At 33.6% G+C, this 13,772-nt stretch overlaps 1 protein-coding gene across 1 annotated transcript in view; it reads right to left on the reverse strand.

The window, feature by feature from the left end:
• Positions 1–13,772, reverse strand: part of LOC149786028 (E3 ubiquitin-protein ligase rnf213-alpha-like) — a 374,561-nt gene that overhangs the window by 336,811 nt on the left and 23,978 nt on the right. The window contains exons 5-7 of the mRNA XM_089978102.1: positions 13,010–13,156; positions 4,616–4,824; positions 1,923–2,206 (exon numbers count right to left, since the gene is read on the reverse strand). Of these exons, the coding sequence (XP_089834228.1) occupies positions 1,923–2,206; positions 4,616–4,824; positions 13,010–13,156 (640 nt within the window). The remainder of the gene's footprint in view (positions 1–1,922; positions 2,207–4,615; positions 4,825–13,009; positions 13,157–13,772) is intronic.

Consider the following 13,772-nt stretch of genomic DNA (forward strand, 5'->3'; position numbering starts at 1 on the left):
GCGTGTCATCCAAGAACGTCCACTTTCTCTGTGGAGGACATACTGAGCCATGATATAACTTGGTGTAATGTTTTTTTTTAAAGGTACAACTTCAATGTCTTGAATGAAGCTTTCTCTGATGCATGAATGATTTTTCAATCCATTTGGAAGGAAGACACCAGGCTGATAAGAGTTAAGGGTTCCATACCACGATGGACCAAAATGTTGTGAAGGGACAAGGACTAATGTTTCTAGATTCATTTTTCACCACACAAAGAAGAAAGGTTGCTCATGTCGTTAATCAAAAACCAAACTTATTGTTTTTAGGGTGTGTAATGCAGGAAAGTCATCACTGTGGCAGACATTCTGAACTCTTAGTGAAGGCACAAGAACTCAGAGTGTGACCATATAAATCGATATATAGAAGTACATGTCAGACATATCAAGACTGATCACATTCATTTCATCTGTATCTAAGGTCTCAAATATTGTTGGACTTCTAACCAGGGATGTTCTGAAGTAGAAGCCCTTTTGTGCAGTTTCTTATCCAGCAAAATCTGGAGACCCTCTGTCAGAGTTTGGATCACCCATCATCTTGTAAGAATGGTTGGTCCATATCTTATGAAAAGATTGTGGTACCTTCTCCTTCTCTCTCTCCTCCCCCTTCTCTACATGACTGGTATGTGCACTTAATCAACATCTAAACAAGGTACGTGTGGAAATATCTTTGTACATGACCTTTTAACAGTGTGGTGAGAATGTTGCTTATAAATGACTCACCATAGAGAAGCTCTTGCATTACTGGGATTGTGAATGCCCCAAGAGATGCTCGGAAATGTTCACAGTCTTTAAACATTGTGGCAAATTTCTGAATGATAAGATGTCATAATCATTGTCTACATCTACCAAGGCATTAAACTTGCAGGTAGAATGGACTGAAGATGTCAGATGGCATTCTGATGACGACAAATTTTTTTAGTTTTCCTCTATAGCATTCACAGATACAGAATGTTCTGGTACCGTTTCCGTATCTGCATGAGGGGAATATAGGGCATCTTGACTAAGCAACAAATCAGATATGTGGTGTAGTTAAAAAGCCTCATTTTTGTGGCCCTTGAGCTGCTTTCTAAAATGATGAACCAAGTCTTTTCATACCAGAGTGCTCACACATTACAATGGTACGTGTGGACGCAACACATGTCGATCCTCTATGACCTTAAATTGTTTACATTTCTCACACTTGATAGTCAGTCATCCCTGTAATGAAGAAGAGGAACAAACAGGTGCATACAAATATATATGAAATAATGTAAATTGCATTATCACAATGACTTATGTAAGTGTAATAGTTGATAAGTACAATTCCTGATAATTTCTCCAGTGAAACTTAATTTTACCTATTGATATAATATGAGAGAATAATAAACAGCATATATTTGCAAAAATATTAATAAATTCACCAGATCTTTTACAAAAATGTTGTATGCACCATATAAAACATTTTGACTTAATGTACTTCTGAAAAGAAATGTGGCTGATTAAATTTAATTAATAAATTTTGCAGAATTTAACTGGATCATTTGGAGGGCATCATAGCATATGGCAGTGAAAGCAAAACCTGGCACATCTAAATATAATGGTGGCCACCTAGTGGGTAGGAATGTGAGTTAACCTGTAAGAGTTGCATCCCCTTTGTCTATACAATGTATATACAGAAAAATGTATTTTGTCTTTCCAGGAGGGCTGGATTTGAAGGTAGCAGAAAGTTATCCTAATGTAATGTGATCAGGTAATGTATTTGATAGAGAAACTAACATAATTGCAAACTTTAAAATGGTTAGAAAAAGGGTGGAAGTATGCCAGGTTGAACAAGGTAACACTTCATGTCCAATCCACATACATGGCACAGTTTAAAACGATCGACATGTTTTTATGATAATAACCTTTCTTTGGTAGTCTGCAATATTGTAGTAACAGTCAAAGTCCACAAAGTAGACTTTTCTCAATGAATGCAGAAGCTCCTCAAGCTGAATCAATGCCTCTTCTACAGACACTTCTGGAAGCTGTCCTTTGGATAGATCTTGGAAAAATTTTGGTAGGAAGTATTCTATAGTCTGCACTAGATCCCTTTTCACTCTCTCCTTTACATCCCCTTTGAAAATGTTCTTCATTTTGTTCCAGAAACCTGGTTTGGGGAAGACAATCCCATCATACTGATGCCATTCATCTGTTAATAAAAATTCATATTTAAAAATAAGAGTTATATTATTAATAAATGGAGGAGTGGACAGAACTGACTATCCTGCAGATTGGAAGACAAAGAAATGCTGAACACAGGAGAAGAGTCAGATTTACACAACAAATGTGTAATGCATCTTTAACCATTTACAGTTCTAGTAATTTTAGGAAAGTTGTAAGGTCTCAGTAAATATCCCTAATATTGTGGGTGTATCAAAGCAATAGTAAATGGCAACACTGGTGTGAGAGAAAAAATCACTGGTGTGATTTAATCTATAAACAAATAGCTCACCACCCTAAAAAATGCCTAACAATTTCACAGTATCATCCCATATGTCACCTTTTCTTAAATATTTCTGAAACATTTCCTATTTTCAAGGAAGCACTATATATTACTATTGACCAAACTATTGTAAATGCAGCAGATTTTCACTTGATGACAAATTTTTTAAGATGTTCTAAATTTTGATCTCTCACTTCTTCCCATTTACCCCATAATTTATAAATTTTTAACACATGTGAAAAGTCACATAACCTTAGGTTTTTAGCCCAGCATGAACTCTGCTACTTTTATGTTGCATCATGTGACAATGATTTATTAATCTATACGAAAAAACTACATATAATACATGCTCCTGTCTGAAACATTATAACTGATAATATCTGTGGACAATCTTTTCCCATCTGATCAGCATAAATATATCACAAATATAAATTCATCTCACTAAATAAATCTGCATTATCCTTTTGTAACATAAAATCTTTGTCTTACATATTTTCTAATTTAACAACATTTTGCCAATGTAACAGGAACATTTAGCCATTTAAAAAACGAAACTTCATTTTTAACACTTTCACAACATAGACAAACTATTTCTTGCTCTTTACAGCATATATAGACTTTACAAATAATAATATAGATGATGCCTGAAGCAGTGTAGCATGAAGACTGAGCTGACTTGAGGATAGTTTCAGTTCTGCTGTACCATTAGATATGGAGATCTGTAAACTTTGAGGGACACAGGCAGTGTCAGGTGAGCAATGTTCCTTGGGCTTGCCTTATTTTAAAAACAATGGCTGAAAGTATCTCAATTATAGGTCAGATATTCAAACATGCTATTACATGGTGAGAATTTGTCATGTATGTAACCTTGTTATTGATATTTTTCACAGCCACTTCTTTTGTTATATTTTGCCCTAAAAAATACAGTACACTTATTTCTCTTGACAGTCAAATTACAGTTGGTTAACTAGACGTTTAACTCTGAAACAGTTATTTGATAATGCATACTATATTATTTAAAGGCAGCTGCCAAATTTTACCCTTGAAAAACAATCACATTAGGTTATTTGATTACCAGAAATGGGCTGCAATATGGAATCTTTAATTCCAGATCTTGCACTCAGTCAATTTTAGTCATAATGCATTAACTAAATGACATTTTCTTAATAAAGAAGTTTAGACAAGCAGCAAATTTGAGTATTTTACACATAATTACTATTTTAAAAAAACACATTTTTAAATGCATTCAAATTACAGAAAGCAATTTAATTTTCAGAATTTTGTCCAAAGTTGTCAACATACTGCTATTGCTATAAACAGTCCATGTTTTATAAAAACACATTTGATCAATATAAATTATGCTATCAGGGCATGTTTTGGGTGTTTCGTGCACATTGAAATAATAGTACTAGATGACTGTAAGAACTGTAACTCAAATACTAATATATAAATCAATGCACCCTCAATTAGTCTTAGTCACTATGCCACTTTAAACAGTTTAAAAACATAATTAACACTGAGGATTAAGATTCAATCTGGTATCATAAACACCCCATCAAATTACAAGAAATGTAATTAATTACAAACCAGAGATTAAAATACCCAAATCATTAAGTCATATTTCAAATTTCATTGATACTTCACCTATCTGTTTCCTTTACAAACCAATATTCATTAGATTTATTGTCAAATCATGTAGTTCTGCAAGCTCTTTTTAAAGGCATTTAAAGATTTTTTTTTTAACATGATTCATACAAACACAAAACCACACTACACTTGCAGACATTAGTGATACCAAGACAAAAACTCTCAGACAACATCAGAGACCTCTAAATTTTCCACTGCCAAATTTGCACTTTTAAGTGAATTTAACTGCCAGCTGAAAATGAATTACTTTTTGGTGGATTTTATGATCACTAGCTCCAAAAAAGACATAATGTCTAGGATGTGAATTTACCTGTTATACAATATGTGAAAATATCAAGAAATTCCTCTTGGACAAGAAAATTTGCCAAGATTAAGAGCCTTCATACTTGTATCAGGGCCTTTTCACGTTCCAATAAAAGAATGCTTCAATCATCCTACAAACAAAATTTATACATTCTTTTCACATACCTATATTCTTTCTATTATCCGGAAGGTTCAGGGTCCTGTCTAAAGTGCCATACGAACCATAGTGCTCCCAAGCAAACTTGGCATCTTTGTCCTTATGAGCCCTGTCTGCAGCTACCACATACTTGTACTGAATTCTTTTGCTTTTAAAAATGAGCCTTTTTGGGATGTCTAACATCAGCTTAAACTCAGTATATTCATCCTCATGTTTTCTGCAATATATTATCTTCAAATGTCATATGATAATACAAGCCATAGAAAATTACATATATAGAGAATCTCCAATAGGTAATGATTTAATATGAAATTTATGAAACAAGTTGAATAATGTCCAGCTTTTGGGAGCCTTCATGAGTAATGTATTGATATTATTCAATAAGTTTCATAAATTTAACATTAAATCAGCTTATCATATTCAAGCTCATCCAAATCTTGATCATAATCCAAATCATCTAAGATCTTGGTGGCACTCTACAGATACTATGAACTTCTGAAAGTGGTAGATGTAAGGTGAAGTAGTTTACAATTGCAACAAAAACAATGTTACTTTCATGCACTGTGGATGAAATTTCTTTAGATACTGTACTTGTAGAAATTGTACATGATCTAAGCACAAAACTAACTTAAATGACTGCTCCCTTGTGCTAAACAAAATTAGCCTAAGTTAGTTTAAAGTACACTATGTATAGCATTTATTACAATAGAGAAAATGAATTTAGGCAGACTAGACAATACCAGCTTCTGAAACTGCAATGAATGAATTACCAAACATATTAAAAAAAAAGTTACTGGCTCTTTTTTATATATAATTTACTTTTGAAAAAGTAGAGGAAGGGAAAATGACCAAGCAGAGCTAGCAGCTTTTTGAAAGGTGCACATGTGGAGTAAGGCCAAGATGTATACTCTATGACCCATATTATACCCATAAATCATACACTAAAATAAAGAGAAAATTCTAACCCTATACAAGATATGAAACTGTAGAGTGCCAATTAAAAACAAGTAAGAAAATTTGTACTATTATTTTTCTTATTTTCATATTATCATGTAGGATGTTCTGAACAAAATGGTATATTAACACTGATGTTATGCATGAAAATAAGCTAATTATGCTTATTTTGCTCTTGCTTACATAATTTGCCTGGAGGCAGTATTGTGTGTATAATGACCTTAATTATGGAGAAATTAGAAGCCTTAAAATACAGAAGTAAAGTCAAATTAAATCTAAAACTTGCATTAAGTGAAAGAAATGTATAGTGAAAATTTTTTTTTCATTAATTTGTAATGAAATTAGGAAATAAATGATGACAAAGCAAATTGGCTTTCATCCATATTAAACAACAAGCAAATATTTTAACCTTCAACCTCCATGAACCTCATCTGTTCCATCCCTTTTCAAACTGTAAAATTTATTAACGATATCTCAGGAATAATTATGGCAAAAATTTCATATTCCTGTCTTTCAGCACAACACCAATTGCTATGTTGACAAAACAGTAATGTACTTTTTTAAAATAGCTTACTTTTAATAATAATAATAATAATAATAATAATAATAATAATAATATTAATGCTTTATTTATAGAGGGTGACTCATTAGTCAAGGACTATTCTCCCTTGAGGCTCTCTTACGGAGAGTATAACAATGCACATTATATTAAGATAGCAATAATTACTGTTTATTTTAACAAGTTTAATATTAAAATACTGAATTTTCATTATCTATTAGAAACACATACAAGCTCATGACATCTCTTCTTAAATACTCTAATATTTTCAGCAGATTTTACATTTAGTAGAAGCTTGATCCACAGAACTGTATCATCATGGGTGGAGGAGTGCTGGACTTATGTGGGACTCTGACACTAATAAATACTGCTCTGTGAGGGGAATAGAGAAAAATTATTCAAAAGGACTATTTTGATACTTTTGACAAATATTTCAGCCACATAACCAAAATTAAATCGTACAATAATAATACCTATGTGTTCTTTATGGGGGCAGCCTACAGATACTATGAACTTCTGAGAGTGACAGATGTGAAATAGTTTACATTTGCAACATGAACAGTAGAGAGAATGTTGGTATACCACATTACTTTCATGTACTGTGACTGAAATTTCTACACATATTGTACTTGTGGAAACTGTACATGATCTAAGCACACAGGTAACAAAAATGACTGCTCCTATGTGCTAAAAATTATTCTGTAAGGCAGTTACTATAAAAGAGAAAATTAATTTATCCAGACAGGACAATACCAGCTTTTGAAAGTGCTATGAATGAATAACCAAATATATAAAATGTAGACAAAAGTTATCAGCTCTTTCTTTTACAAGTTGCCACTAAAGTCGAGGAAGTGAAAAGGACCAAACAGAGCTAAGAGTTTTTTTGAGAGATACACATCTGAAGTAAGGCCAAGGTGTACATGCTATATCCCATATTACACCCATCAATCATACACCAAAATAAAGGGTGTTAAATGTTCGTTTAACAATAACTAAGATATACAGTCCTCCTTAAACAGCCAGTATAACCATTGAGGAAACCTGGGGAAATTCATTTTCTTTAAAATTCTAACCCTATGCAAAATACAAAACAGCAGAGCAACACCCAAATCATCTGAGATCTTGATCATAATCCAAATCATCTGATATCTTGATCATAATCCAGATCATAATCCAAATCATCTGAGATCTTGATCATAATCCAAATCATCTGAGATCTTGATCAATAATCAAACTCACAGAAGATCTTGATCATTATCAAACTCATCCAACATCTTCATCATAATAGCTTATTTACCAAGTTTATTCTAAATCAATGAAGAATTTAAGTTCCCTTATAAGTAACAAGATCAGAATATAAATTGCTGAGATCTGTGAGCATTACTGTCTTGATTTTTTCTTTAATAGGATAATGTATGTGTGTGATTTGGATTTTTAATGTAGCTTTAACAATTTTTCGGTCATATTGTTATGATGACTGCAGTGTGGCAGTTTATAGTGATGTCTAGCACAAGGGCACCACATCACAGAGATGTAGCATGATGTCCCACCCAGTCACATTATCCTGACACAAGGCCAACCAGTCCTAACACTAACCTCTTAATGCTGAGCACCAAATGAGGCAGCTGTTTAATAGGATAAGCATAAGCACTAAGAAAGTGTTCTCAGAAAAGCACTTCACTAAAATCTACACTAATAAAAGAGTTATGAGAAGATGAGGTCCCTGTGATTACACAGCCATGCTTTGCACACTTGGTACATTGTAGCTTAATGTCAGTGTAAAACTGCAATTAATATCAACAAAGTACTTATGTTAATATTAATTTTATCAAAACTAGAGGAATGATGAGCAATTTGTTCATGTAACTATTCCACAGCTTCTCCTTCATCCCACCTCTACCCTACTGATTGATCTGATCAGCAAAACCAGATTGTAATCAACAATTCCACAGCTCACCTCTAATTAGATAAAGAGTTGATACCAAAAAAAGTTTAATGTTGTGTTTGTTTTGGTTTTTTTAATTAATGTTCTTAAAAGCTGCTTCAAAAGCTATGATCAGTGTCCACTTGAAGAAGCTAGATTTTACTGTATGAAAGCTTCCTACTTGGATCGACAACCAACAGTACTAACAGTTCATTCATCAATAATTACCTTGAATAACCAAGGCCTTACTTGAAAAGCATGCAGCATACAGTCCATTTATCTAATTCCAATACTCTGTTAAATGTATAATACACAGTTTACCTGCTAAAGGTAACATATCACAATATACAATGTATAGCCATTAATATAGAAAGTTTACCATTGAATAAGCATATCTATGCCAACTTACACTGGTCAGAAAGCACCTTCTGAGTAGGCTATGATGTATAGCAGTGTTAGGGACCAGCTTCGCACTGCTAAAAGAGATCGCCGTAAAGCTGAGAGAATTTGGATTTCCACCAGACTCACTATTCATAAGCAAATCTATGAAGCCGCTAAGAAGAATGTCACAAATATAGTCCATGCAGCGAAACCAGCCCACTACACTACTAAGATCACGGAAAGTTCCAGCTGCAAAGAGCTCTTCGAGTTTACTAACAAGCTAATGTCAAGGAACAAATCTACACCACTCCCAACTACCTTCTCTACAGTCAACCTTCCGGACATGTTTGCAAATTACTTCCGTGACAAAGTACAAACCATTAGAGATAAGCTTGACACCACAATTTCAATTGACTCGTTGTCACCATACAGTTGGGATACAGAATTTGAGCGGCAACCATTAGCAGCATTTGAACCAGTCTCTATGGATTTCGTACGTACAGTACTGATGAAGAGTGCACCAAAATCGTGTGAACTTGAACCAATTCCAACATCACTGCTGCTTGAGTGCTTAGATCCAGTATTACCTTCATTAACTGATGTTATTAATATCTCTCTCTCATCCGGGGAATTCCCATCATTTTTCGAAACTGCCACTGTAAAGCCTCTGCTGAAGAAACCAACACTAGATCATAATGATTTAAAGAACTACCTCCCAGTTTCTAACCTCCCATTCATATCAAAAATCTCAGAAAAGGTTGTTCTATCCCAGCTTGTATCTCATCTGAATTCAAACAGTCTTTTTAGCAATGTACAATCTGCATATCGCCCTTGCCACAGTACTGAAACTACTCTTCTAAAAGTAGTTAATGACATTCTCTCTGCGTTGGATAGTGGAAAGATTACAGTCCTCACCCTCCTTGATTTATCTGCAGCATTTGACACAAAAGACCATGATATATTACTTCACTGTCTCCAGCATGTATTTGGCATTCATGATACAGCCTTACTGTGGTTCAAGTCCTACTTGGTCAACAGGACACAAATTGTGTCTGCAAATGGAATACACTCCAGCCCAGTTGATCTATGCTGTGGTGTTCCACAGGGGTCTGTTCTTAGACCTGTTCTCTTCATTCTGTACACTCAGCCGCTCTCAAGTGTCATAGATCATCATCCAGTCTCACCAACTGTATGCTGATATCACCCAAATATACAAATCTAGTTGATGCTACCATCCAAGGTGCAGAGAGGTGCATTTCTGATGTGAAATCATGGATGACATGTAACAAGCTACAGATGAATGATGATAAAACTGAGGCCATTCTGATCACAACACAAAGACTTTCTCCTTCACATCCTTTACCTCAACAATAAATATCAGCAACATCAACATTAAATTTACACAATCAGTACGAAACCTAGGTGTTACTCTGGACAGTACTCTCACACTGCACCAACATGTCATGAACATATGCAAGGCTGCATATCTTGAGCTGAGATGCATCAGCTCCATTCGCAAATATCTTTCAGTTGATGCCACTAAAACACTTGTGTGTGTGTTCATTAGTACTTTCAAGACTGGACTATTGTAACTCAGTTCTGTCTGGTTCATCTCAATATCTGCTCCAGAAACTTCAAAAAGTTCAAAACACAGCTGCTAGGATCATACTTCTCCCATATGACTCAAGTTTATTATTGTTTGTTTATGAGTTATTGCATTAAACTTTTTATATCAATGCACTAGCAATCAGGTTCTTATTTTGACTTGAAATTATAAATACCTAACTCATTAAAATGTGATCTCAGTATGATAACAACAAACAATAAGGTTTGGTTGAACGCTCGCATTTAGGCTGGTGAGTATATTTACATTATGGCACCACCGCATCTACATTGTAGATCTGATCATGCACTGAATAAAATACATTTTGCTGAATGAAGTACATCCCTTGGATTCAAATCATGGGCACCACTGCAACAAACTTTAAGGATATAGCCAAAATACAATAATGAAGTTTCAGTATAAATTCTTCAAAAATTATGCTACTACAGCAAAAACTGAGTTGTAGTTTGATTTAATGGAAGCGACCTTACACCGTTTAACAAAACTACAGTAATTGTGCTAATATTATGGAGTGAAAGGCAATTGCACATCAAAGTACAGGTAAAGCCGCCAGTCAAAATTCCCTCTTAACACAAACCAGTTTCAGGGTTTTAATGATCAACTGGCCTATATTGCTGTTGGAAAACAATAGACAAATCTGCCAATTATAAACAAAGGTGATGCAGAAACATCCAGCTTTCTATTGTGTGGAAAATAATGATGTTGTTCAGCTAAAACACAAAACTAAAATAGATTGACGATGATCATAGTTTATCTATATTCAGAATTTTAGCATTTGTTATAACCATTCTTTCAAGAACATGTAACAGTTATGCTGGGTATCTGCCTTGCTCCATTAAACATGTGTACCTTTTCATAAAGATTACCTACCTCAGTTTGTAGGATCACTTATATCATTGAAAAAAGAGTAACTTGTGAGCACATAGATCATTGTAAATGAAAGTTTATAACAGTTTATTAAGTGTTAAGATACCAAAAATGTATTTTTCATTACATGCATACAAGTCTTAGGACACAGGAAAAAATACTTTTTCCATGTCCCAAGATTTATAGCCATTATGGTAGTCAACAATTTTTGTTCACAAACTTTCAAGTTTAGACCTTGGCCCATGGATAGCTCCCCCCCCCCTTCTTCCAGGCCTTTATTTTTTTCCTAAATTGTTCGGCTTCTGCACAAGTATATATGGCACATACAAGCAAAAACTCAACACTGAAAAGTAAACCATGTGATGAATTTAGGCTAAAGCAGAAACTTCTGAAACCTTTCCCCTCCATTAGATAGTTCCAACTTGTCAATCAAACTAGGTGCATTATTTATTTTTGACCAATCAAAAATATAGGTGATGTATTCACTGCGTATATAGTAACTGCTATCTATTTGCTCACATGCATAAGACCATGTCTGATTCCTTTCTATATATCTTTCACATGTGAAAATATGACGAGTAAAAAATATGAAAATTATTTTGCCAACAAGCTTTAGTATATAATAAAATAATTAAAATCATATTTCATATATAACAATGTAAAGCTGTTTTAAAATTGTCATTATTTGTTGTGCTTGTGAAAATTTGTACATGTAATAAAATTGTTTGCCAATCTGATGCTTATGTTAGAATTGTATATCTTTGAAATCATTTCAAAATTTTAAATTGAATTTTATTAAAATAATGTTATTGTGAAGTTTTTTTAATATCTTAACTTTATGAAGCGGTGAAAAGGTGAAACTAATAAAATATTTATTTTGTCTTTATTAGGCCCGAGACTATAAATAACAGAATACTATGTTCTGCCATTTATTGTGTTTTTGTCACATGGCAAAAAGATCATAAAACACTTCCTTCCATCACTTGCGTAACATTGTAAAAGCTGTTTATTTACTAATTTTACCAAAACTGCTTTTCGTACACATAATTAAATTGTTAACTGATAATAAATAACATTTTTATAGTAAATTATAAAAAGTACATGGCTTTTAATTCTTACATGAAAATGTGTGCACAATATACATTAAATGGGTGAGAATACATAATGAAAGATCCATTTTAAATTTTTTTAAATACCGAAGTCATACTAGAAATTTAGATTTAATGAATGAACATACACAGCTTTGCAAGAACAGGAAAATTCTGTTATTCTGTCTGCTTCTAGAAAAATGCCTACCTGCAATTTGTGTGCATGTTTGTTCTTCTTCTATGACCACTAGTAAAGTGACCCAAATCTTACCATATTTTTCCTATCAAAAATCCTAATCTGATCAGTATAACCTTGTGTGTAAATAGTTCATGCCTTTCTTTAACACACAGTTGGAAAATTTCAGAAATATTATTAGGAATATTTATATGTTGCTGAAGCTGCTGAATCCACTATTTTGATGATAGCTTGTGAGCCACATCAACAGTAACTAAGTGGGTGGAGCTTTCCACCTGAGATAGGAACTGTCCATATGCTGAGATGTCTCAGAACACAGATTGCGGATAATTTTTCAGTGCTTTTCTGCCATTTTACTTTTACTTTTCAAGAGAATATGGCAGTTTTTAAAGCTGTAATTGGTGAAGATCTTTGTTTTTCTTTTAGAAAAAGCAGTTTCAATGAAGGCTTGTATGTTGTGCTTTAGATTATTTGACTTCCACCTGTGTGAGCAAATTTCATTGCACACTGGATGCATTTGTGAAATATTTCCAAATATAAAATCTTCCTTTTTTCCGCTATTCTGATTACATGCAAGCATTCAAAGTTTTTATATCATAGGTCAAACACTGTTTTCATTTTAATGCAATATTGATTTTGTACATGTTTACATTAAAACAAGGTCAAAAGACATACATATGAGACATCAGCTAACATAGCTATTTTCTTGGACTGATACATGAATTTATTTCCAAAAGCATGGTGATATTTGAATCAGATATTTTTGTTACGAACATGAAATTATTAAAAAAAGGTGATGGTTCCAGTACCTAACTAATGCAGGTCTATATTTATCAGACTGCCATCCCCCCAGCTCGTTATCATCAAATCGAACAATGAGTACATCTGTGGATGACAGGCCAAACTCAGCAGACACAAGTGAATGGAAATGAACTCTGATAACATCTGCATTTTTCCTGTTAAAATAAAAGGCAAATGTGATTTTAATAAAGTTTCACAATTATGCTACCTGTAATTTCAGAAATTATGCATTTTATACATGGGATTCAATGATAATAACATTAAAATCAATAACTTACCTTCTTTCTTTATTTCTCATAAGCCACTTTACCATGCTCATTTTAACATGAGCACGTGTGGGGAGCTGAGCTAACTTGTATAAATGAACACATATTGTAATGGCAGCCTAAGGATACAAGATCTGCTGTCACAATGAAGAGGCCAAAGAGTTGAAGAAACTCTATTACTGTAATAAACCTATTTGGTGGAAGTCTGCTGAGATGCTAGAACAGTCTAGTGAATGCTTTTGAAATGAAGACAAACAATACTATATTGGTAAGAAACTCCATACCCAAATGAATGAAATGAAGGAAAAAGTCTGATTTCTTAGATTTACTATCCACCCTTGACTGCAAAGGAAGAATTGCTGTTCATGTCTTGAACCAGAACCATACTTATGAAATGTTTCTGTAGAATATTGTTCAAGTACACCAACAATGTCATGAATGATACTGTCCTGCAGTGGATTATGACACAGTCCAGTGTCCTTGTGAAAACCCAAGGGCAGAGGTT

The sequence above is a fragment of the Sinohyriopsis cumingii genome, chromosome 12 (assembly GCF_028554795.1).
Source record: "Sinohyriopsis cumingii isolate HCF-2022 chromosome 12, ASM2855479v2, whole genome shotgun sequence".
Classification (NCBI taxonomy): Eukaryota; Metazoa; Mollusca; class Bivalvia; order Unionida; family Unionidae; genus Sinohyriopsis; species Sinohyriopsis cumingii.